General features: G+C 39.3%; 1 protein-coding gene across 1 annotated transcript in view; it reads right to left on the reverse strand.

Moving 5' to 3' along the window:
• Positions 1-354: 354 nt before the first annotated feature.
• Positions 355-23,336, reverse strand: part of LOC144681984 (V-type proton ATPase subunit d 1) — a 37,884-nt gene continuing 14,902 nt past the window's right edge. The window contains exons 2-8 of the mRNA XM_078544176.1: positions 11,354-11,525; positions 8,823-9,001; positions 6,054-6,133; positions 5,084-5,161; positions 3,617-3,793; positions 3,075-3,152; positions 355-1,522 (exon numbers count right to left, since the gene is read on the reverse strand). Of these exons, the coding sequence (XP_078400302.1) occupies positions 1,361-1,522; positions 3,075-3,152; positions 3,617-3,793; positions 5,084-5,161; positions 6,054-6,133; positions 8,823-9,001; positions 11,354-11,525 (926 nt within the window). The 3' untranslated portion in view covers positions 355-1,360. The remainder of the gene's footprint in view (positions 1,523-3,074; positions 3,153-3,616; positions 3,794-5,083; positions 5,162-6,053; positions 6,134-8,822; positions 9,002-11,353; positions 11,526-23,336) is intronic.

The following is a 23,336-nucleotide window of genomic DNA, read 5'->3' on the forward strand; positions in this document are numbered from 1 at the left end:
TTAAAATTCAGTGTAGATTCCGTACCAGCCAATCAGGTCACAGATTTACCGTGACACCACTTAAAATTTTTTTTTTTAAGACCCGAGGTCCGCCCTCCAACTGCTCCCTGGAAATAGGCCACAAAACCCCCAGGTAAGGTTTTTATACTCACCTCTCTGGTACTCTGCCCTCCGACTCTGCTCCCTGGAACAGGATGAACAGAAATGTATAATGGAAAATAAGGTTACCAAAATTAAAATGTTTTGAACTGTACAATGGATAATTTAAAAGACCATTACTTACACTGCATTATTGAACATCTGCTTCTAAACTGATTTCACATTTTAAAATATTTAATGTTAATTGGATACACCTTCAAGGAAGCAGCCATCACTTTATTAAGGACTTGATCACAAATACAATGTACAGCAGTTAACAAGTCACAGAATTTTAAATTTCAGATCACAAATTAATCAGAATCACATCCTAATTATTACACAAAACTCAAGAGCTTTCTACACACGGCACATGAATTACCAAATTGCACACAAATACTTTACTCCTAGGTCCCTACTCAAGGATCTACCATTTATTTTCAAATTTCGCATTTTATGCTTCAACATAACGAACAAGCAAAACTCCTTGTGAACATGGGCCCAGCCAGCCAATTCTTCCCTGAATGTAAACAAGTTTGTGGTGAATGCTGGAGTAATACTAAAATACCTCATGCAGAAGTGAATGCTCCAGGAACAACAGTGGCAGAATAATTACAGCATACATATAAACAATTTTCAGCTACTCAATGCAGTGTGGAGCATTTTCCGAAAATAAAGCATTGCACTTACAAGATAAACGACTACCATTGATCAAAGATGATCATTATATAAAGATATTCAAATATTTGAAGAAATTGCAATGCTGACCTTCTGATCCATCTGCTCCCTATGATTTTGCATTGCAATTAAGACATTGAAAGATTACTCCAATAAAGACGTTAAAGCACTGAGAACTGTAATATTGCCAAAAAATAAGATTAAAAAAACTAATTTCCCACACTTATTGGAAAATTAGTTTTAAAAATATAATTAATGTTTATGAGTATAGTGAATCAACTTGCCAATGGCTTCACAGGTTATTGTAAATTAAGCAACTAGGATTTGGAGTTAGTTTTATTGTTTTAGTCTTATTTCAAGGAGCAGATTACAAATTAAAACGTCAGCAATGCCTTTAAAAAAACGGAATATGAGGAATATGTCCAGGAAATTCAATGTACATTTTACAAATGAAAACATATAAACTAGAAACAGTAAAGAGATTAAATGCAATTAGTATTTCATGTATTGGGGTGGTGTTGGGGGTGGTGGTGAGCAAAACTGGAATTCAGAAGATTGGAATATAGTTATCAATCTTGGCCCTGTGCCTTTGTGCAATACACTCTGCAATCCATACAATGTTCCTGCATTCCTGTTCTTTAAGCTTCACATATGCATAGAAGACTCCAAAGTGGAATTGGTTCAGAAATGCCAACTTGTTCAGTTTAACCTGCAAAACAATCCAAAGTTAATGTGAGCCATGCAGAATTCTTAAATTCTGTAGACCCCAAAACATTTTACAATCAAAAAATACATTAAAGCAAGCCCAAACGCAATTTCTAAACTTCTTCTGAAGCCAGACATGAACTACAGATAAGACAGTTGCTCCTCGACCTTTTCTAACAGCCTTGTGCAATAAGCTTGCGTGAAAAGTTGCTCGAATTTGATAATTCACCAATGAGTTATAGTAATTTCAATACCTCTCTGTACTTGCACAGGAGAGTTCACTTAATAAATCGAGTTCACAAATCACTCCAGCCTGCAGGGGCGTTGCCTTGCTGGTTTCTGATGCACAATCTTGTGTACTTGGGGGCGACCCTAATCTAAAGATGCTGGATTTGCTAAAGCCCATTAAAAATAATCATTCAAGTGGCTGTTCTTCATAAATCCAGCAAGTTTACATTGGCGTTTCCGTCAAAAACATGCATTTATATAGTGTCTTAAATACAGCAAAATATCCCTCCAAGGCCAGTGTAGAGGGTAGTTAACTGTGTTTTATACACTAGTTTAGAATTATTGAACATTCATATGGGAATATCTGCATTATTTTCTAAATTCCAGTACTCAACAGCTAATGAATAAAGAATGGAAAGTTCTTCTTCCATCTCCATCCATCGTGCTGACTAGCTTTGGTTGCAAATGGCTAGACATTACTCCTTGAATACAAAGGCTCTACAGGAATCACTCACGTACTGAACGACACCTCCACATTTACAGGTCATTGAACATCTACAGAATGAGGCGATTAACAATTTTTGTATTGCATCAAAATGCAACAAACCAGTTTAAATTTTAGAATACGAAGGTGCATAAATACGCAGGCTGTCTTACATCTGTTAAAGTTCTTAAGACTAAATGTTTTCAACAAATGTATAAAGAAATTGATAAGTCTTTACTGGTAGGTAGAGAATCAGATGGGAACCAAGGGGGTGAAGTGGTCCCCAGGTAAAATCCCAGCTTTGGTCCGGAAACCCAATTTTTATTATGAAATTAGAGAACACACTCTACAACAGTTTATGGTCTACCAGGGAATCACTTTAGGAGCACCTAACGAAATTTTATCAATGGCTACTGAAGATTCAATTCTTGAGAGTTCCTCAATAACATTTCAAACAGACTGGGACAGGAAGAGCCATATAATTCTTAAGTCTCCTTACATTTCTTTACTGGTTCCTCCACAGTGTCATCCTACATGGAATCTAGAGTAACTTGGGTAATGAGATCGCTACAGGTTATCTGGGGAGATCTGACTTTATTAAGTGGTTGTTCAAAGGTATAAACCCACAATTCATCTAACAATGCATTGCTGAGCGATACTTTACTCGATGTTCTTTAATATTGTGCCAAAAGTTCTAAAAACAAATGTGCAGTAAAATACATTACATATCCCAGGAATGGTGTTGCACTTCCCCCACACCATCTATTATTAGGCAAAAAATATAATGTAACACCTCACACAATACTCTATTTTTGTCACACTGCTCAATTCAAAAGTTAAGTACCTCATGTTCAAAAAATCTATCCTCAAGGGTTTTGTCTCCAGGATTGCTGCCAGCTCCTTCAAACAGTAGCTTGTATTCCTGAGGGGTAAAAACAATAAGTGCAGTAGGAATCTGGCACTCAACTCAATTATCAGATGTGAAGAACATAGTGCAAGTGTTATAAAGTGCGTGTCTGAAGTGCATGAAATAAAGAAAATACAAGAAATTTGTGAATGTACATTTTATTCTACATCTAAGCCAATCCTCTAAACCCAAGTCAGAGGTGCATTTAGCTTGTAGTAAAAGTAGTTTTCACATTAGCTACTTGCATTAAATTACCCGTTATGAACCAATAGCGGAGATTGCGCTTTCTTAATAAGGGAATATATCAAAGCATAAAAAAGATTCTATTATAGAAAATAGAAAAAAAGAGCAAGCTATCTCTTGGAACAGAAATCAAAAACATATCACAATCCATGGAAGAAGCTATTTACATTTAGTCAGTACTTTAGCATGTACAAATTACTCCAGAACTTTTCAATCTAAAAATGGGCACTACTTACTGGATAATAGTCTGCCACGGTTTTCACCTGCTCATAATCATCTGCTCTGGCTAACTGAGCAAGACCTTCTGGGTAGAGTTTTCCACAATGAGGGAATAGTTTCGCTCTGTCTTCTTTAGACAGTTCTGTCCCAAAAGAGTTTATGGTGATGATGAAAGCTCGCCTGTCTGCTTCAAACTAAATGTTATGGAGAACAAATTATTCTAGTGTTCATTCCTCACAATAGGTTACAGTTTCTTCTACATACACTGCTACACAGTATCTGTAGTGCACAGAAATCCATATTAATACATTTCATTTATTGGTGTTCCAGCACTGAGGAAATTGATTCAGATTGCCCAATTGCAAAGCAAAGGATTTTAAAATGATTTAGAAAATATAAACACTTTAAAAATTATAATTGAAATATTTAATGGATGTTTATAGGCTACTTTGATCCGAAGACAATTTTTTTTTCTATTTAAACTACATTTCAAATCTACACTAACTAGAGGGTAGCGGGAGGGGTGTGGGGTTGGAAAACACAACAGGGAATGGTGACCACTCTGTATCTCAATTTGCACCATCTGCACCACAGGTAGTGTTGTGCATCCTGCTCTTTAGTGAGTTAGTGATTCATGCGGATGTTTTTTTAAGTGATATTTGAAATCTGATCTCATCCCTCTCAACTTCAAGTATAACTGTGCCTGACTGCATCTGAAGCTCTCCATGGAGATCCAGCACCACTTCTTCACAAGAGATTAGCTTCTAGCTGCAGTTTACAGTTGAAGTAGCACTATTGCATTATAATAAATTTTCCAAAAGACTGCACATGCAATGAGTAAACAAGCTAAATCTATTTTTAAAAAATTGAAGTTGGGCTGGATTAAATGTTTATTTTAAAAAGTATTACAAATGTAATAAATTCATGTAGATGTTCCACCTTTACATGAGGTCCAAGTGTCAAAAATTCCAAATAGCAGCTTGGTCAAGGTTTGGGGGAGAGAACAAATGTTAGATGTAACGATGTGGAAGGGACCTATTTTTAAGGTATGGAAACTTCTCCGTGCACATGTTAGATCACTCATTACTAAGCCAGTAAGATCACAATTGTAGCTAAACTATTGTATGCAGTGCCTTCTGTAAACCAGCTGCAGCTGTTACAATGAGACATTTCAGCCATTTACAAAAATTCTAATTCTGACATGAATCTTAAGTCTTACTCTGATTATTCTGAACAAAAATTCAAACAAAGGTTCATTAATATTTAAAAACAAACCCAAACTTCAATCAAACAAATGAGAAATTACCCAACTGGCTACTTTGATCAGAACCTTGGGAACATGAATCAATATATAGGGTTTGTACTGACTGTCAAAAATATTTAAATCATGGCGAGTTTTTAATCCTCAAACTTAATATACTAAGTTCAAATTAAAATTAATAAAACGTTTTTGAATGTTTAGCATTGCAGCTTAAAATTCTCACCTCCAAAATAGGACACATTGCATCAGCAGTTGTACCTCCCAATGTCTTGCAGAACTTGTAAAATGATTCGAGATATGCCTTAGGGTTTTGTGGGGATGGGGGAGGGCAAGAAAAGCAGATAAGTCAATTACATAACAAGCTTCCAAAATCATGTTGAAACATCCTAGCAAACCCCTCTCAGCGAATTGTAGCAAATCTATAGCGGTTGAATTGCATTAGATTTCATGACATTCAACTAAAACTTTGTTCCAACTTGCAAGTTGGCCCATCTGAGATTCTCTTCTCTTCTGCCAAAAAGATTCATACTGAAGCTCTGTTCCATGTACACCAAGAGTCCTTTGTCACCTGCTCATGTATCTATGTTAAATGAGTTTACAGTGAGTTTTGGCAGGTTAGGATTTTGACTGATTCCATTATAGTAGATACCACATTACGACTTAGCACTCACTGAATAAAATAATCAACCTGTCTTATCAAAGCAAAATTTTTCATATTTCATTTGGGCAATATAAACCAATATTCCCAGATTCAAAATGGAGAATAATGCATTCACATGCTTCTCACCTAGGTAGTGAAAACAAAATACTGCCCAAATTTCACCAAAATAAAGGTCTCACACTGAAATGAATTTGACCTGTCTTAATCTTTCAGTTCCCACATGCCCATACACTGAGCTGCCCAAAATTTGATAAGGTTGGCAACAAAATTGGAGAACCCTTAAGGTTTAGTGGTTATGGGAAATGCAAAATATATTGTGTCCTGTTAGTGGTGTTTCAAGATTCTGGGTATTGTACATTACAGAGGGCACTTATTGAAAATCTGACTTTATTACACCCACCTACACGTACTGGATGCTAATACTGGCTGTCCAAGATGAGAATGTGTTCCATTTCTTAGCAATGACATCTTTTACTTTGTTGAGCATAGAGTTCATTTAAAGTTTCAGAAGTACAAGTTACTTTGCAGTTACCTTGTACAGTGTATTACGAATAATTTCAATGTTCATTTCATCAAGGTCTTGTTCAGATATACAATCTTGGAAAAATGCAGCTGAAATGAAGACAAAAATCTCATTGCACTCATTACTTTGAATTTTATAAAGAAAAACTGAAAATCTCAACCACAGTGCATTCACTAAATTAAAATTCTGAAGGAACAATTTACATTGAATATCACTTACAATATTTCAAAAAGCACAGAAACATTTTTACTGTGTAGCTCCCTGAGTTCTGCAACAAGAAAATGTATTTTAAAACATAGATCCCTGTTTACACTCTGGGTCATGCCTGGATGGAAAACTAACTGCTCCATTAACTCTGTAGATACAGGCAGCTGCAGATGTCTCCCAAACAGATATTCAATGGGAGAATTGCAGGTTATTTTAAACCTTAGATTAAGGTCAGATAGGTTCCTAAATTGTCCAGAGGACCCAAAGGTTTGCAAACCAGGTTTACTGTCCATGCAGTACAAGATGTAGGTGTGACATGAGCCCTCCTGCTAATTTAGTGTTTGCACTAAGTGGAAATAGCCTCACACAACTGCTAAACTTGTAGTTATGTGCATCTTTAGCATTGATAACCAGTACATTCTAATAGAAGCCCTCTGATGTTTTTTCCTTAGAAAACTAAGTTATGCAAACTCAAAAGTGTTGTCCTCTGGCCCTTGGGCAATGCTTTACACTACAAGACCATAGATTGGAAAATCAAAAGTTCCTTAGTTGCCTTCTGAATGTTTAGCAGATCACTATACATCTTGCAATGGATGAGAAGTTGAGGGTCAAGGAGGACAAGATCTAGCAGATATAGTACTTTAATACATTATTGCATACAATTAAGATTCTTAAATGCCTCATTTTCTCTTATTAATTAGTGCTCAATGCTAAACAAACTATGGCAACAGGCTTTGATTTGCTGTAAGAATGCTATTGATTTTGAAAGAATATTTAACTTTTGCAAACCTAAATAATAATCCCAGTTTTATTCTTAAGCCAAGGGTTAACTGCATAATAGTTTTAAAAACACTGCAATTTACATAGCTTCTTTGTACAGCACTCTAGATCAGAGCTTCCCAAAGTGTGGATTGCACCCCCCCAATGGGGATGCAAGATGAGATTTTGAGGTTGCGAGCTCAAAGGCAGCAATGGTTGCTATGCTCAAACCAATTTGACAGCTGTAGGGCCCCTTTAAATCCTCACCTTTTTCCCATTGGGTAGGCGAGGCCTAATGGACTGCTCTCTGAGGTCTCATTGCCGTTGCAAAAACAGTCTGTGAAAAGGTTGGGGTTCGTTGTTTTTGTAGAAACCCTTTTCATTAACTTCCCCAACACAACTCCTGTTCCCCCACCACCACCAACCTACCACCATCTCCGCACCCCCCAGTCAAGAACTAAAGCCCCCTCCACTTAACAACTGAAAACCTCCCCTCGCTGCTCAAGAGCTCTCGCAACCCCAGATGTTCACTCAGGGATCACACAAAATCTGAGGCATTAAAATGTAGTCACACCAGGAACAAGTTTGGGAAGCACTGCTATAGATCCTTAATTTCCTGAAGGCGATGCATTGGCATGTTGAAAACCAAAAGTGAATAGTTTCAATTCAAATCAAGTGCTTTGCAACAACCCCTATCTGCGCTATTCACCTGGGCACCTAATAAGTTAATTGCTATTCCAGGTCAGTATCATGAGCCATTAATACCATAGACATGAAGAATAGGTCACTTTTCTAATTTATAAAACAGCTGAAGTATATCCTAGCTGAAGGACTGGACCCAGTGAAGAGCGCTATTCAACTCATCCATAGAATCAATCGTATAAATTCCCACAGTACTCATTAAGCGATTAGGTAGCCCTTCCCATTCAATGAGATGTAAAAAAATAGGAGGTTGCACATAGACTGACATCTTCACCATACTCTGCTCTCATTCCTTTAGGTCAAGTTGTTTCAGCTTGGCTGCCTTTCACGTGCACAGTAATTCCTTATGAGTAATTATCCTACCTTGGTCCGTAACCAAACCCCCAATCTTCCATAATGTGGACACTTAGATTTTATAACAGTTGTTCTGTACCTAATACAAAGTTCCAAATTACAAGGAAGAACTTGAAACGTCGTCACAGTTAAGGAAAAAATAGATTAGATTATAAGCCAAACTTCAGTTCAAAAAGATGCTTTTACCTATGTTCTTGGAGACATAGAACTTAGGAAGAGTAGACCATTCAGCCCTTCGAACCTGCTCCACCATTCAATAAGATCATGGCTGATCTGGTTGTGTCTCAACTCCACTTTGTCGTCTGCCCATCCCCATAACCCTTGACTGCCTTGTCTATCAAAAATCTGTCTAACTCAGCCTTGAATAAATGACCCAGCCTCCATTGCTTTCTGGGAAAGAGATTTCCACATACTAATGACTCAGAAAAAAAATTCTCCTCATCTCTGTCTTAAACAGTAGACCTCTTATTCTTAAACTGTGTGCCCTGGTTCTAGTCTCCCACAAGTGGAAACATCCTCCTGGTATCTACCCTATCGAGTCCCCTCAGGACCTTATATATTTCAATAAGATCACCTCTCACTCTTCCAAACGCCAATGGGCATAGACCCAACCTGTCCAGCCTTTCCTCATAAGATAAGCCCTTCATCCCAGGAATGAGTCTTGGGTCAATCATAATGTTATACAGGAATTAATCAAATGTTGAACTCCTCTCATTACGACTTTTACATTCTTTAATCTTCAGACCCATACCTTACCTAAAGGTGTGTCAACCAAGATGGCATTGTAAAGTTCTGCTGGTGTCTGGGCAATGTTCACTGCTTCCATCTGCTCAAAGCTGCCTAAGGGGTGGCACTTTGGAACTAGTTCAGAAATGGATCGCTGGTGTAATGTTCCAGTAATCAGGAGAATTACATTGTCAATCATGTAGCTGTACCTGTATAAATAAAACTACATTAACAGCTTATATAGGGAGTTGGTGCTCAGTTTGAAGTCCCAGTTATATTTTTAAAGAAAGCCATCATACTGTTGTAAATTCTAAATGCAATCACTTGCACTTAAGATAACTTACCTTTAACCAAAGCACTTCACCAGGTAGGAGAGAGGATTTGGCACCCAGAACACCAAACATAAATGTGCTGGAGTTAGGGAGAAGCTAGTTAAGATGACTTATCCAAGAAGTAAATTTTGAACTTTTAGAAAACAGGGAAGAGATGTAACAAGGAGGATCATTTTTGAAGTAAATTCCAAACACAAGAATATTATGGTTGAAGACGATGCAACTAAGCTTGGAACTAAAGAGTATGGAAAATAACCAAGCTGGAAGAGCAAAAAGATTAACCAGGAGGTAAAGTTAGAGGAAGTTTCAGAGGTGAAAACGGATGAAAGTGAGCACCACTTAATAAGCATAAGATATAGGCAGTACATTTCTCGATAACTTGCAGTTTCTGAATGGTGGAGCTGAAAGCTAGCAGAAAAATCATTGAAGCTTGCATGAGTGCTTTAAAAGGCAAGTCTACTTTACTATTCCCCTCAATCTGATGCTTATGTCAAAATACTTCAGGCAACTTTTAATCTCGTAAATGTTACTAAAATGGTCCAATGGTGAAACCCTCCTTTCATCAGTACCATTTATACTGGATAGCATTTACAAAGTAATGTACAGCAGTAAAGGCAACAGCCATTTTGGAAAAGCAACTTTCTCCATTTCAGTTAATCAGGTTTGGCCCACTTGGTTCCAAAGTGCTTTCTGCACATAATTTTAAGGACACATCCTGAGAGGAGTGCAATTTTTTGAATGGCTATTGGCCATAATTTAAACATTGTCAAACAATGTTTAAATTATATGACCAATGCTGCATCCTCAATATAAAGTAGTCGAATACAACAGTCCTAGAAGAGTATTTTTGGCAACTATCTTTCATAAAGCTTTACATTGGCCCAGGACTTCCAATTTCCAGACAATTGTACATCGGAAGTACACCAGGAGATGAGCTGGAGCATCCCCCAGAAGTCTCCACACAAGGACTACATGAGAATTGCACAGGAAGTTTAAACTTCCGATGGGCAATTACCCTGCACCGGGAACTATCCAAAACTCCAATTTAGATCTGAGACTTTGGATGGTCCTCACTCTTTTAGCAGAATAGTTACCCAGAAAAAGTTGGAACAATTAAAGCCATTTCTAACTCCTGGGTAACTATGGTATTGAGCCCCCGACTCCTGATTGGTTCCCCCCGTCCAACCCAAACATCTCCCACGTCCTTGACCACCCCTGAATCCCCACTAACCCTTTGACCATCCTCCTGACAACCCCGACTACCCACCCAACATCCCCTGCTGCCCCCTCCAACTACCCGCCCAATCCCCATTCCCCTACTACCCCCACAAATGACCACCCGCCACCCCCCCAAACCCACAACATACCTTCCTACCTCACCCACCCATCCCACTATGCATCATCCCTACCCAACCCGCCCATACTACCTACTTACCTTATCCTTGGCTTCTGAAAGTACATTTAAATATAGGAACCATACCTTAAAAAGGGGTTGTGGCTCACTTCGCCGACGTCGCTGTCCTGCACTGGAAGGCCTCGGGGACCAGGTATGCTGCACATTTCTCACCAGGCCCGGGTCGGAAGGTCAAACAAGAAATGTGCAGCTCCCGACCTGGGTAAGTAAAAAGGAGCAGAGGGGCAATCTGACTGCGATTGCCACTCCATGGAAGTTCTGGCCCAATATCTGTTTTTAAAATTGTATTCTTACTCATGGTGCAAAAGAAATCTTATTTGCTGACTGGCATTTTAATTTGCAATTCTTGTTTGCGTTAGAATATCATAACCAGCAGAATTGGAAGCTTGAATTGGCCAAGTACCAAATTTTGCTATTGAAGTGGGTGGTAGAATTTTGGGAGCATTTTACACTCATGAGTAATTTTAGGACTGCCTCACTAAAAATACTATGACAGGATCTTCTGGTATTTAAAACACCACAAATGATCTTGTATTTACACTCATGACACCTTCAGGGTGTTCCAAAGCACTTTGTGCCCAATTAGTTACTTTTGAAATGTTCACCACTGTTATTTTGGTAAATAAGAACCAATTGTACATGATCCCAAACGGCAAATGAGCTGAATGTGCAGTTAATCTGTTTTTGATGGTGTTGGTTGAGGAAGGAATGCTGGTCAAGACAACTAGGTAAATATGATACAGATATTATCGTGAAAGACAAGGTAGATTTTCTCTCCTATGTTACATTGCCCCCACTCATAACTTTTTACTCACGTGATGAAATCAAGAAAGCTGCCCAGTGGCTCGTATGCATGGTTCCTCATATGCCTAAACTCAACCACCATCTTTTCCTTCAACTTATCATCAATCACTGACACAGTGAGTGGGGAGGCCTCATTCGCCAGGAAATTACCATAGTCTGTGCTCTGGAGATGAAGCTTCAGATCTGTAAGATATAATTTAAGATGTAAGCATAATTAACTCATATTCCATGAGACAAAAGCTTCCCCACCCCATCAAAACAAAGATCACGATCAAACTGTCAAAAGAAACAAAAAATATATTTCTGGCCAGGAGGTTAGAGTATACTTTTGTATATTTCTTCCCTGCAGTCTAACTCCTTTGCTACATGCAGTTTTATGCCACAGATCAGCTCAAATAGAATTGTTCTCTGTTTTAGCAATCAAATTGAACACATTAACATGGGGGAAACTAAACTCCATCCCATTTCTGGTACCCAGTGTCAGTGAGCATTTGTATATCCACAATATTACAAGTATCACCAACTCTGTGCCAGTGGATATCTTGAAACCACTTTAGAACATTGTGCAAAAGCCAACTCCAAGATTGCCAACATACAGCAAATTAAGGGCAGTTTTCCTCTGTTGGGCCATAACTGGTAGATTTCAGGCTGAGATTGCTCAAACTCATTTTTATTTGTTCATTCACAGGACATGGGCACCGCCAGAAAGGCCAACATTTATTGCCCACCCATAGTTGTCCTCAAGATGGGAGTCATCTACCCTAACCTCTGCAGTCCCATAAGGTAAAACTACTCTGACAGTGCTGTTAGGTAGGGAGTTTGACACAGCGACAATGAGAGAATGATGGTACATGCCCAAGTCAGGATGGTGTGCAACTTAGGTGATGTTTCCCATTTGTGTACTGTCCTTGCCTTAACTGGTAGAGATTGCAAGCTTGGGAGTTGCTGTTGAAGCAGCTTTGGCAAGTTGTTCCAATGCAGCCTGCAGATGGTACACAAAACACCAATCTACATTTCATAGAGATCAACTACCAGTATAGATTTTCATTCCAGCACACTGGGCTGAATTCCATGGATGAAGTTTCTTCTGAATTCCCTACTGGATTTTTTCATGACTATTTCATATTGATAGCCTCTAGTTATGCTCTACCCACAAAAGGAAACATTCTCTGTATCCACTCTAACAAAACATTTCATAATTTTAAAGGCCTCTGAGGTCATCCCTCAACCTTCTTTTTCAAAAGAGACCCAGGTTGTCAATCTATTCCTGATATGAATACCCATGCATTTCTGATATCATCCTATCAAACTCATCTGCATCCTCTCTAGTGCCTCTGTATCCTTTTTATTATAAAGTGACCAGAACTGCATGAAGTAATCTCAACTATGGACTAACCAAAGTTTGATACAGGTTTAGCATAACTTCCCGACTTTTCAATTCTCTCCCCGTAGAAATAAAACCTAGTGCTTTTGTTTTTTTATGGTCTTGCTAACCTGTAGCACAACTTTTCATGATTGATGGACTTGCACTCTTGAGTTCCCATTGTTCCTCTAACCCATTTAGACTTGAGCCTTCGAAGTAATAGTTGACTTCCCTATTCTTTCTGCCAAAATGCGAAACCTCTCCTTTATCTTTGTTGGACTTGATTTGTCAATTTTCCCATACTGCAAATTTATTAATGTCCTCTTGTAACTTGCTGCAGTCCTCCTCAGCATTGACTTTCACCCGCAATTTGGTGTCATCTGCAAGTTTGGAAAGTTGATTGGGGCATCACTCTAATCCAATATGCTACAGTTATTTTGTGCCAAGTGATTTTTTTTAAACAAAACTAACATGTAGACATTTTCAATTCCTGCACTGAGAGGGGGGGCAAAACCTCATCTAAGGAGCATCCAGACATTTTGGGGGGACATTTGGGGGCGGGGGGAGGGGGGGGGGGGAGGAGGAGAAGAGGGAGAAGAGAGAGAGAGAGAGAGAGAGAGAGAGAGGCCGGGGCGGTGGTAGGGAGGGGAGCAATTGCTTCTTGTCAAGTAATCAGAACATTCAAAATCCTGACACAGCTAATTGATTAGCCACTCAGCTAGGTAGGTAGGTGCAAAAGCTAATTTGCATTCAGCAAGTTACAGTACAGCAAATGACTGGTTAATCAATTTTTGGTGGGGTGATAAATGTTGATGAATGTCAACCAAGCCACAGAGAATTCGCTGCTCTTCAAATGGTGCCACAGGATCTTTTTTGTCCAATTCAGTTGGTAGATGGAGTCTGCAAATGACATCTCTCTGAAAAGATAAAATGTCCAACAATGCTGCACTCCCTAGGTATGGTATTGAACTGGTGGTTTAGATTGATTGCTCAGATCCATAGCAGGACTGAAAATCACAACCACTGGACTCAAGAGTGAGCCAAGTTCAGTAAAGTCTAAAAAAAATGACCAAAAACTTTTGTTTCTCCACAAACTGTTTAGGAGACTTCATCATGGGATGCAGAGGATATAGGCCCAACTAAAAGATTTGGTTTAATCATTTAAATGTGGCACACTCCATACAAAGTGTGGCATAATACATACTTCTTACCACCATGGACTATACATTTGATTCACTGGACAGCTCTACAATCTCAGCAAACAGAACAGTGGAAAGCCCAGCACATTACCATCTGATATGCATAGTGTGTAAAGTGCAAGTGAAATTAATTAATTTTCAACTGAACTTCAATATTGCAATTTATAATAGCAGAAAGCCACAGCACAGACTGTTCAGAATCTTGATCCAAAACCCTGGGAGCGCAGGTAGCTGAGGAATTGGTAATCAAGAACGAACTTTAATGCTGCAATAGCCAGAGACAGGTCAACACCAAAATCCTAATTAAAACAATACTGATGGCATCTCTATTTTACCCGGATGTGACTTAATACTGGAGTGCATCTAGATAAGGGAACTGCTATTCAGTTAACATTAGGCAGGGCAGAGGTAGCTGTCAGTTAAACCAAGTTCAAAGAAACCACAGTATCTGAAAATCAAATTAGGAAGGGTAACCAGAGCTCTGGTTAAATAAGGTGTTCTGCCAAAAATGGCTAATTGTTGCAATTAAGTTACATAAGAATGAAAAGAAATAGCCACTGTAACTTCTCTTTTGCGACTACTTTTTAAACACTTTGCTATTGTCGGGTGTCCTAAAAGAGGAACACAAAAAGTGAATGTTTAAATTGAAAAAGTGTGCACTGTTTTGGCTTTAGCAACCTTTGACTTTTACTCCAACTTATTCAGCTAGTAGAACATGGCTTTGAACATAAAGAAATATGTTATTCATTACTGGTGACTGGAGTCATACAAAACAGTTTTCCCATGAAGTCTGGAGATGCTTTGAGGGTGAAAAACACATTTGATGGTGTAGTACAAAACAAACCATTCACCCAGTTAATTTCAACAATACAAGTACTTTAACTTCCTCACAGGAAACAGGGTCAGTAATGCCTTTAATTCAGTAACCCCACTGGAGGTTAAAGAAATGTTTTTTTTTGTACTGATGGCAAGCTTTATAAGATGCAGTGTTCCAATTTCAAACCAAATTTGATTACATAATAGAGAACATATTTGCAAACATTAATCAGGATTACAACTCATTTTCACCAGTATTTTAGTTCCATTGGACTTTAATAAGCTCAGGCATTGCCCTGCGATTAATTTAAGAAATTCTTGTTTCAGTGCATGCTCTACCACAATTAACATCCTGATCAAACATCGTCTGTGGGTCATATTTCATTTTCATAACTGTTTTAGTTACAGGTTCACAGGAAAGCATCCAAGCTTTGCAGAGAAGGTCCACAAAGCTGATCCACAGCATTGTTATAAAGAAAGGTTCCTAAAACTCACTTTATAGAAGGGGAGATGAAGGTGTGGCACCAATCAATCAATCAACAGGCTGATGTAGAGTATATGCAATCAAATTACAAATTCAGGAGGAGGAGAGGTGGGTAATCTATAAGATCAGTCAATAATTGTTGCCACAGTATGAACCAAGTCAATAGTGAAGGCTATAAACAAAGAGCACAGCAGGGGAATTTCACATACTGGGGATCCCACAGCAAGAACATTACTGCAGCTTTCCAGTGACTCCTGTCTGCAATGCTTCAGTTGTCTTCCCCTTACCTCAATTATTTTCTGCTTTTCCCCCTCACCTTTAGTTCATTTCCATATTCACTAGATTTTAAACTAATGTACGATTCTTACTAACAAAAGTTTGCACAAGTTGACCAGTGAACAATTTTGCTTTTATCCTATTGCCACCTTTCTGGAACTAGGACCTGAACAGTGCAACCATGAGCTCCTGCAGCCAGAGACAAGCAACCTATGCATACGTGGCATTCTGAGAAGCTGCACAATACTTGATATTGTGTAACTGTTTTCAGCTTGCATCGTCAATAACAAATCTTGATCATATTTACAATATTACCATCTGGAATCCTGTAAACAGGGTTATCAGATTAAGGCTAGGAAGTACCATGTTATGCTATTTGCATTCATCATTGGACTGAGCTTCGCATAAGAGATCAATCCTACTGCAACTGTTAGTCTGGACCGCTGAAAAATTCAAAGGGGTCTTGTTTCTCTCTCTCCAGTCCCTTGCTTTTCCCTTCCATATTTAAACTAAGCACTGCTGCTATATACAGCAATTCCAGCGTCAAACACACAGACACAGTACAAGTCTCCAAGCTGCTATTAATGTGTTAATTATTTTTAAGTTGGATTCCAGCAGCCAGCTGCCATCACTATTGCTAGCAAATATGGCTCCCTTATTCCAGCAACAGACTTAAAAGGCCCAACTTTTTTCCTATACAAAGTGCTGTGACGCTTAATTTATTAGGCAAATCAATTAATATGAATCGGAGTTAAGGAAATTTTGTCTGATTACATCTATATGATGCACCTTGGGTTTTTTATCCAAATTAAAATGTCATACTTAAATGCAAGTTATTGTTGTTTTACACTGTTCATACAGCTATTAAAACTGACAAAACAAATAAAAGCAAATCATCAAAGGAATTATAGAAACTTTCTTCAACGTTTCCCTCAATATTGCAGCCACAGAAATATAGAAGAGGAGAAATATTAATTTTTTAAAAACATGCACATTGGTATTTTTAAAGTGTGTTCTGGAAGAGGAAAACATTTTGGACTTCTACAACTTTTGAATTCCTAAACATTGTACTTCAATTATCCCCTGTCTAGGCCACCCTTTCTACTTTCAGCCCAAACGTCTACTAGTGTTTCTCTGAAAGTTTTTTTTTATTCTTTAATGGGAGGTGGGCACCACTGGCTAGGCCAGTATTTATTGTTCATTTCTAATTGCCCTTGAGAAGGTGATGAGCTGCCTTTTGAACCACTACAGCCCATGAGGCATAGGTACACCCATAGTGCTGTTAGGGAGGGAACTCCAGGATTTTGACTCAACAACAATGAAGGAAAGGCGATATATTTCCAAGTCAGGATGGTGAGTGACTTGGAGGGGAACTTCCAGGTGGTGGTGTTCCCATGCATCTGCTTATCTTGTCCTTCTAGGTGGTAGAAATTGTGGGTTCGGAAAGTGCTAAGGAGCCTAGGTGAGTTGCTGCATTGCATTTTGTAGACAGCTGCCACTATGCATCAATGGTGGATGATGAAGAGAGTGGATGGGGTGCCAATCAAGCGGGCTGCTTTGTCCTGGATGGTATCAAGCTTCTTGAGTGTTGTTGGAGCTGCACTCATCCAGGCAAGTGGATATTATTCCATCACACTCCTGACTTGTGCCTTGTAGATGGAGGACAGGCTTTGGGGAGTCAGGTGGTGAGTTATTCTCTATAGGCTTCCCAGCTTCTGATCTGCTCTAGTAGCCACAGTATTTATACGGCTGGTCCAGTTCAGTTTCTGGTCAATGATAACCCCAAGGATGTTAATATTGGGGCATTCAGCAATGGTAATGCCACTGAATGTCAAAGGCAGATGGTTGGATTCTCTCTTGCTGGAGATGGTCATTGTCTGGCACTCAAGTAGCAAATAACATTCGCGCCCAAGCTTGAATCTTGTCCAGGCCTTGCTGCATATGGGCACGGACTGCTCCGGTATCTGAGGACTCTCAAATGGTGCGGAACATTTCATCAGTGAACATCCCCACTTCTGACCTTATGATGGAAGGTCATTGATGAAGCAGCTGAAGATGGTTGGGCTGAGGACACTAACCTGAGGAACTCCTGCAGTGATGTCCTGGGATTGAGATGATTGACCTACAACTACCACAACTATCTTCCTTTGTGCTAGGTGTGAAGCCAACCATTGAAAAGTTCTCCCTATGATTTCCATCGACTCCAATTTTGCTAGGGCTCCTTGATACCACATTCGATCAAATGCTGCCTTGACGTTAAGGGCAGTCACTCTCAACTCAAGTACAGCTTTTTTGCCCATGTTTGGACTAAGGCCGTAATGGGGTCAGAAGCTGAGTGGCCCTGGCAGAACCCAAACTGAATGACAGTGAGCAGGTTATTGCTGAGTAAGAAAGTGCCGTTTGATAGCACTGTCAACGACACCTTTTATCACTTTGCTGATGATCGAGAGTAGACTGATGGGACAGTAATTGGCCGGGTTGGATTTGCCCTTTTTGTGGATGGGACATACCTGGGCAGTTTTCTACATTTTCACATACTTGTAGCAGTACTGTTTTGGAATACAATTAATAAAATGCAAAACTTCCAAACTCAAGTCAATTTGGCTTCATGTCCGAGAGGTGCCAATCATGTACAAAGTTTGCATGGATAAACTATGTTTTCATTAGTCTTGCATTATAAGTTTACAACTGATCCATAGATTCTAGAAATGATGTGCGCCAAGGGATAAAGTTTAAAAGAAACCAGCTTTCCGAACATCTGGATGCCATTTTCATTCGAAACGCATACCTTTCCTTCAGAGGCTTCCAGTTTGGTTTCTATCACATATTTGACAGAAGAATATTAAAAATTGAGAACAGTGCGTTCTTAACACTTGTGTAAGTGCTGCATTTGTAGGATTTAATTTTGTAATTTCCCTGGAGAATCAGTCAAATAGAATTAATCATAAATGATATCTAGCAAAATCCTGGTTTTGTAACTCCCAAGACAGAAAACAAAGGCTAAAAATCACATTTAGAGCACTTTGAATTACTATTTTCCATTTTCTAACAGCTGTTAATCCATTTGAAATATAGGCTGGTTTTCAATCATTTAAGTATTGACAAGCAACTTTCTATTAACAAGGCATGCAGCACAGTCTCCCAAAAGTTGTAACATATTGGTAGTAAATCAGATTTATTATACTGGTCTAAAAGCATTTATCTGGAGTTATTCTAGCAAAAAATGCCATTTGGAGATCTGATGGGATCATTTTTTTGTTGTACCCCATTTCATCCATGGTCACAAGGTAAGGTACTATAAAAAAAGTCCTGTATTTATATAGCACTTTTCATGACCACTGGATATCTCAAAATGCTTTACAGCCAATGAAGTACTTTTGAAGCGTAGTCACTGTTGTAATACAGGGAATGGGGCAGCCAATTTGCACACAGCAAACTACCTCAAACAGCAATGTGATAATGACCAAATAATCTGTTTTTGTGATGTTGATGGAGGGATAAATATTGATCAGGACATCAGGGATTACTCCCCTATTCTTCTTTGCAGTGCCATGGGATCTTTTAAAGTCAGAGCAGGTTCATGGGACCTTGGTTTAATGCCTCTTCCGAAAAGCAGCACCTCCAACAGTGCAGCACATCCTCAAAACTGTATTAGACTGTCAAGCTTAAATTTGTGCTCAAGTCCTGGAGTGAGACTTGAACCTAGAACCTTGTGACTCAAGAGGTGACAGTGCTACAAACTGAGCCACTTGACAAACTATATTGAAACTATATTGTAGTGCTGGACAATGGATACACAGAATGGATGACAACAGAGTCAGGTACTACAACAAATGCCATTACAGTATTTTTGTTGGGCTTAAATAAGAGCAAAATTAGAAAAAATGAAAATTAATGTTCTCACAAATGACACTGGCTGTCAGTACATATTACTCCTAGATAATGAAGCACAAAAATTATTGGCCACAAAAGTCGCAAGAAACAGCCCAAATAATAAACAATACAAAAATGTAAAAACATAATTGGGAATAATGTTTTACTTTAAAGTTTAACATTGAATTCTTTCAATTTTTTGGTGGGTTGGAGGAGGGGAAAGAGAAAGATGCTCAAGAATACATCTATACTTTTAGTTTGTAAGTATTCTGCCTAGAACTAATCGTTTCCAAGTATTACCATCATTGGCTGAATCAACCAAGCTGTTTACAGCCAATAGCCTTATTGATTACCCTCTCACCAAGGAAAGGGGATATGGGTAAGAAAGTCAAGTTCAGAGTTGATCCATATCAAGGGCTTTACTGCATTCAAGAAATGTGAAGATAATTGAATCTGCAATTCAAAGAGGGCTTATATATAAATCTGAACCAAGAAAAAGCAAAAATGAAAAGGTAAAAAATCTTGGCTACCAAGGATTAAACTGTACCAGTCCCTAAAAGACAAAGCCCCACAGAATCAAACTGAAGGGTGTGTTATCCAACAAAATTTAATTAATGGAAATAGCCAAGAATACAGTACTGAGGAGCTGTAATTCAATCAACTGAGTTTGACATCTTAAACTGGAAGTGATGCATCAAGAAGCTAATGTAGATAGATTACTGCCTTGTCATCATTTATAATTTAACGTACAGTAGCTTACAGAACTGTAAAATGGGCAAGTTGAGCCCATGTACATGAAAAGGGGTTCGCAGCAGGGATACTGCCTCCTAGCACATTTAACAAATTACAGCCAGATGATTTGACATTCTTTGGAAGTTACTATTGATGAATTTCTTCAGAGTTTAGATGCAACCTTATGACTTACCAGCCACTTATGGTTTTATTGCAAGGCATACCACAAAGTGAGGGGAAAAAACTTGCATTTATAGAGTCTTTCACATCTTTGGAATGCCCCAAAGCTCTTTGCAGCCAATTAAATACTTTTGAAATATAGTCACTTTTGTAGGAAAGGCAGCATCTATTTATAAGGCCCCACAAATAGCAACATGTTAATGACTACATAATCGATTTTAGTTTAGTGACAGTAATTGAGGGATAAATATTGGCTGGGACACTGGAGAGAACACTCCTGCTGTTTTTTTTTGAAATAGCACCATCGGATCTTTTTCATCCACCTGAGACAGGATCTTGGTTTAGTGCCTCAGTATCACACACTCCCTCAGTACTGCTCTGAAGTGCCGCCTAGATTCTGTGAAGTCTCTGGAGTGAAACTACCACTGAGCCATGTCTAACACTAGGAGAATTAGTATTAATGCAACAGTACATCCTCGTCATATTGGTAATAAGCACTGATATACAAGCAGTTAGTTTGAGTGCAAGGAACATACGTTATAGATCAACACTTGTTTGTATTTGACTTTAATTATACTAAGCTGCAGCACTCCTGCCCTCTGGAGGAGGGATAATGTATTTTTACAATGTACAATGACTGGAAAACTCTACATGGAATTCCTTTGAGATAAACACAAGTAGATATATTACTTCCAATGTGAATACAATGTTGCCTCCCAGAACTTAATAAATATTTTAAAGAGCAATGTCATATTGCATACATTAGAATAGTTCAATAGTTCTATCAGAGTTCTTAGCAAGCTAGAAAATTACTGCATTTGTGTTGCACCTCATTACATTTGAATTACTTATTGGTCTGCAGTCATTATCTTCAGATCAACAAATGCAGTGACTATTCTGCACACAATCTGGGGCTTAACGTCTTCAGAGGCCAAACAGTGCTAACTGAGAGAGGAATGGTAGCCAGGAAATTAGAAAGACTTTCTGATCTTTGGATCCAGTCACAGGATCTTGACCATCCATTCACCTTGGGTGGTGACTGGGACATTGTTTTAACATTTTAGGTTTGCCACCATTGCTGCATTTTTGAGGCTGAGTGTCAATTCGCATCCTTCCTGGTTCCTATCACTCTTCACTGTTCACCATAGAGGCATAGTGCAGGTAACTATAATTTTCAGAATCGCCGCTTCCAGAATCACATGAAGATGGAACCCAGCTGGATTTGAAGTATATTACAAAAATATTGCACTGATCCATTTGATTTATAGAGGGATACACTGTATTTATTACAGCTAGTATACAAAAGGTGTCAGCTCTATATATGGCTCCTATGCTCAATGATGTCAGTCACACTTTTATCTCAAATTTTCAGAATCCGGTCAGTTTTAATCCTGTGGCTAGCACACAAGAGCTGTGAAGTACATGCTTTGCTGTTCCCGCTTGTCCAGTTCACATCTTTTCAAACTATCGCAGTCCAATTTAGAAATTACATGTCAAATACACAAATAATAACTTGAGAGATCAGAGACTGGAGTATAATTTTCTGTGCATGGAGTCAATCCAGAACTTCTTTGCAACATCTTTGTTGTAATATGTATGTTACACACTCCATAGATTGTCACCTTGACATGGTGAAAAGGCTTGTGCCCTCTACTGATCCCTTGTGTGATGCCATCAGAAGCTCCTTGCTCCTGGTAGGGCCAGACAAACCGCAGTCCAAAAAGTCCTCAACGGTAAAACAGGCGAAGGAAGGCCGTGCATCTCACTGCTGTGAAGGCAGAAAGCAGCTGCAGTGGCAAGATGGTCCTTTGGACAATGGCGACGCCCCAAGGTCTCAACTTTAAACAAAGTTACACGCATGGTTGTACCAGGGTACATTTGCCAACTCCTGAGGTGATGGAGAATTGGCAACGGGCACAAAGCTATGAACCTGGGAGCCCCAGGTCAAGAATCTGCACACAGGCGACAAATGCATGGAGGCCATTGGACACCTGTGGTGAGACAGAGGTACCTTTGGGCAGCTACATCTGTGACTACTTCCTGTGGCTGAGGAAATCCTTCCAGAGAAAGTGTAGGGCTTTAGACCTTCCAGAGGAACCTCTGACATGGTTTTTGTTGCCAGACAAATCAAGGAAAAATGTCGAGAATAACATCAGGGACTCTTCATTGCTTTCATCACCGTGACCAAAGCATTTGACTCAGTTTATTGCAAGGCTTTGTGGATTGTGCTCCAAAGAGTTGAATGTCCAAAAAACTTCATCAAAATCTTGCAATTGCTTCAGAATGATATGACTGCAACTGTCCCGAGTGGGCAATCTGAAACAGATTTTTTTTTTTTTTTTTTTGCAAAAATATACTTTATTCATAAAATATCTTCAATCACATTCCAAACCATTTCAAAAACAACATTACAAGGGTACAATCCAGGTTAAACTTTTACAAAATGTATCACCAGGTGCATCAGTACAAACAATATTACAATCATTTACAGCCTTTCATTTTGATCTGTACAGCCCGAGGGGCTCTAAACAGTTCCCAGTCTCTCGGTGCGCTGTGGTAGAAAGGTCTTAGACAGCGACCCTTCCCCATTGCGCCTTTGCGGCAGCTGCCCCAAGCTTTAGTGCGTCCCTCAGCACGTAGTCCTGGACTTTGGATTGTGCCAGTCCGCAACAATCGGTCGGGGACAACTCTTTGTGCTGGAAGACCAACAAGTTTCAGGCAGACCAAAGCGCGTCTTTCACCGAGTTGATGATCCTCCAGCTGCAGTTGATGTTTGTCTCGGTGTGTGTCCCTGGGAACAGCCCGTAGAGCACAGAGTCCTGTGTCACAGAACTGCTCGGGATGAACCTCGACAGCAACCACTGCATCTCTCTCCAGACTTTCTTTGCAAAGGCACAATCCACAAGGAGGTGAACAACGGTCTCTTCCCCACCACAGCCACCTCGAGGGCAACGTGCAGAGGGGGTGAGCCTCCTGGCATGTAGGAAGGATCTGACGGGGAGGGCCTTTCTCACCACCAGCCAAGCTACGTCTTGGTGCTTGTTGGAAAGTTCTGGCGATGAGGCATTCTG

This window comes from Cetorhinus maximus, chromosome 6 (assembly GCF_964194155.1).
Source record: "Cetorhinus maximus chromosome 6, sCetMax3.hap1.1, whole genome shotgun sequence".
Lineage (NCBI taxonomy): Eukaryota > Metazoa > Chordata > Chondrichthyes > Lamniformes > Cetorhinidae > Cetorhinus > Cetorhinus maximus.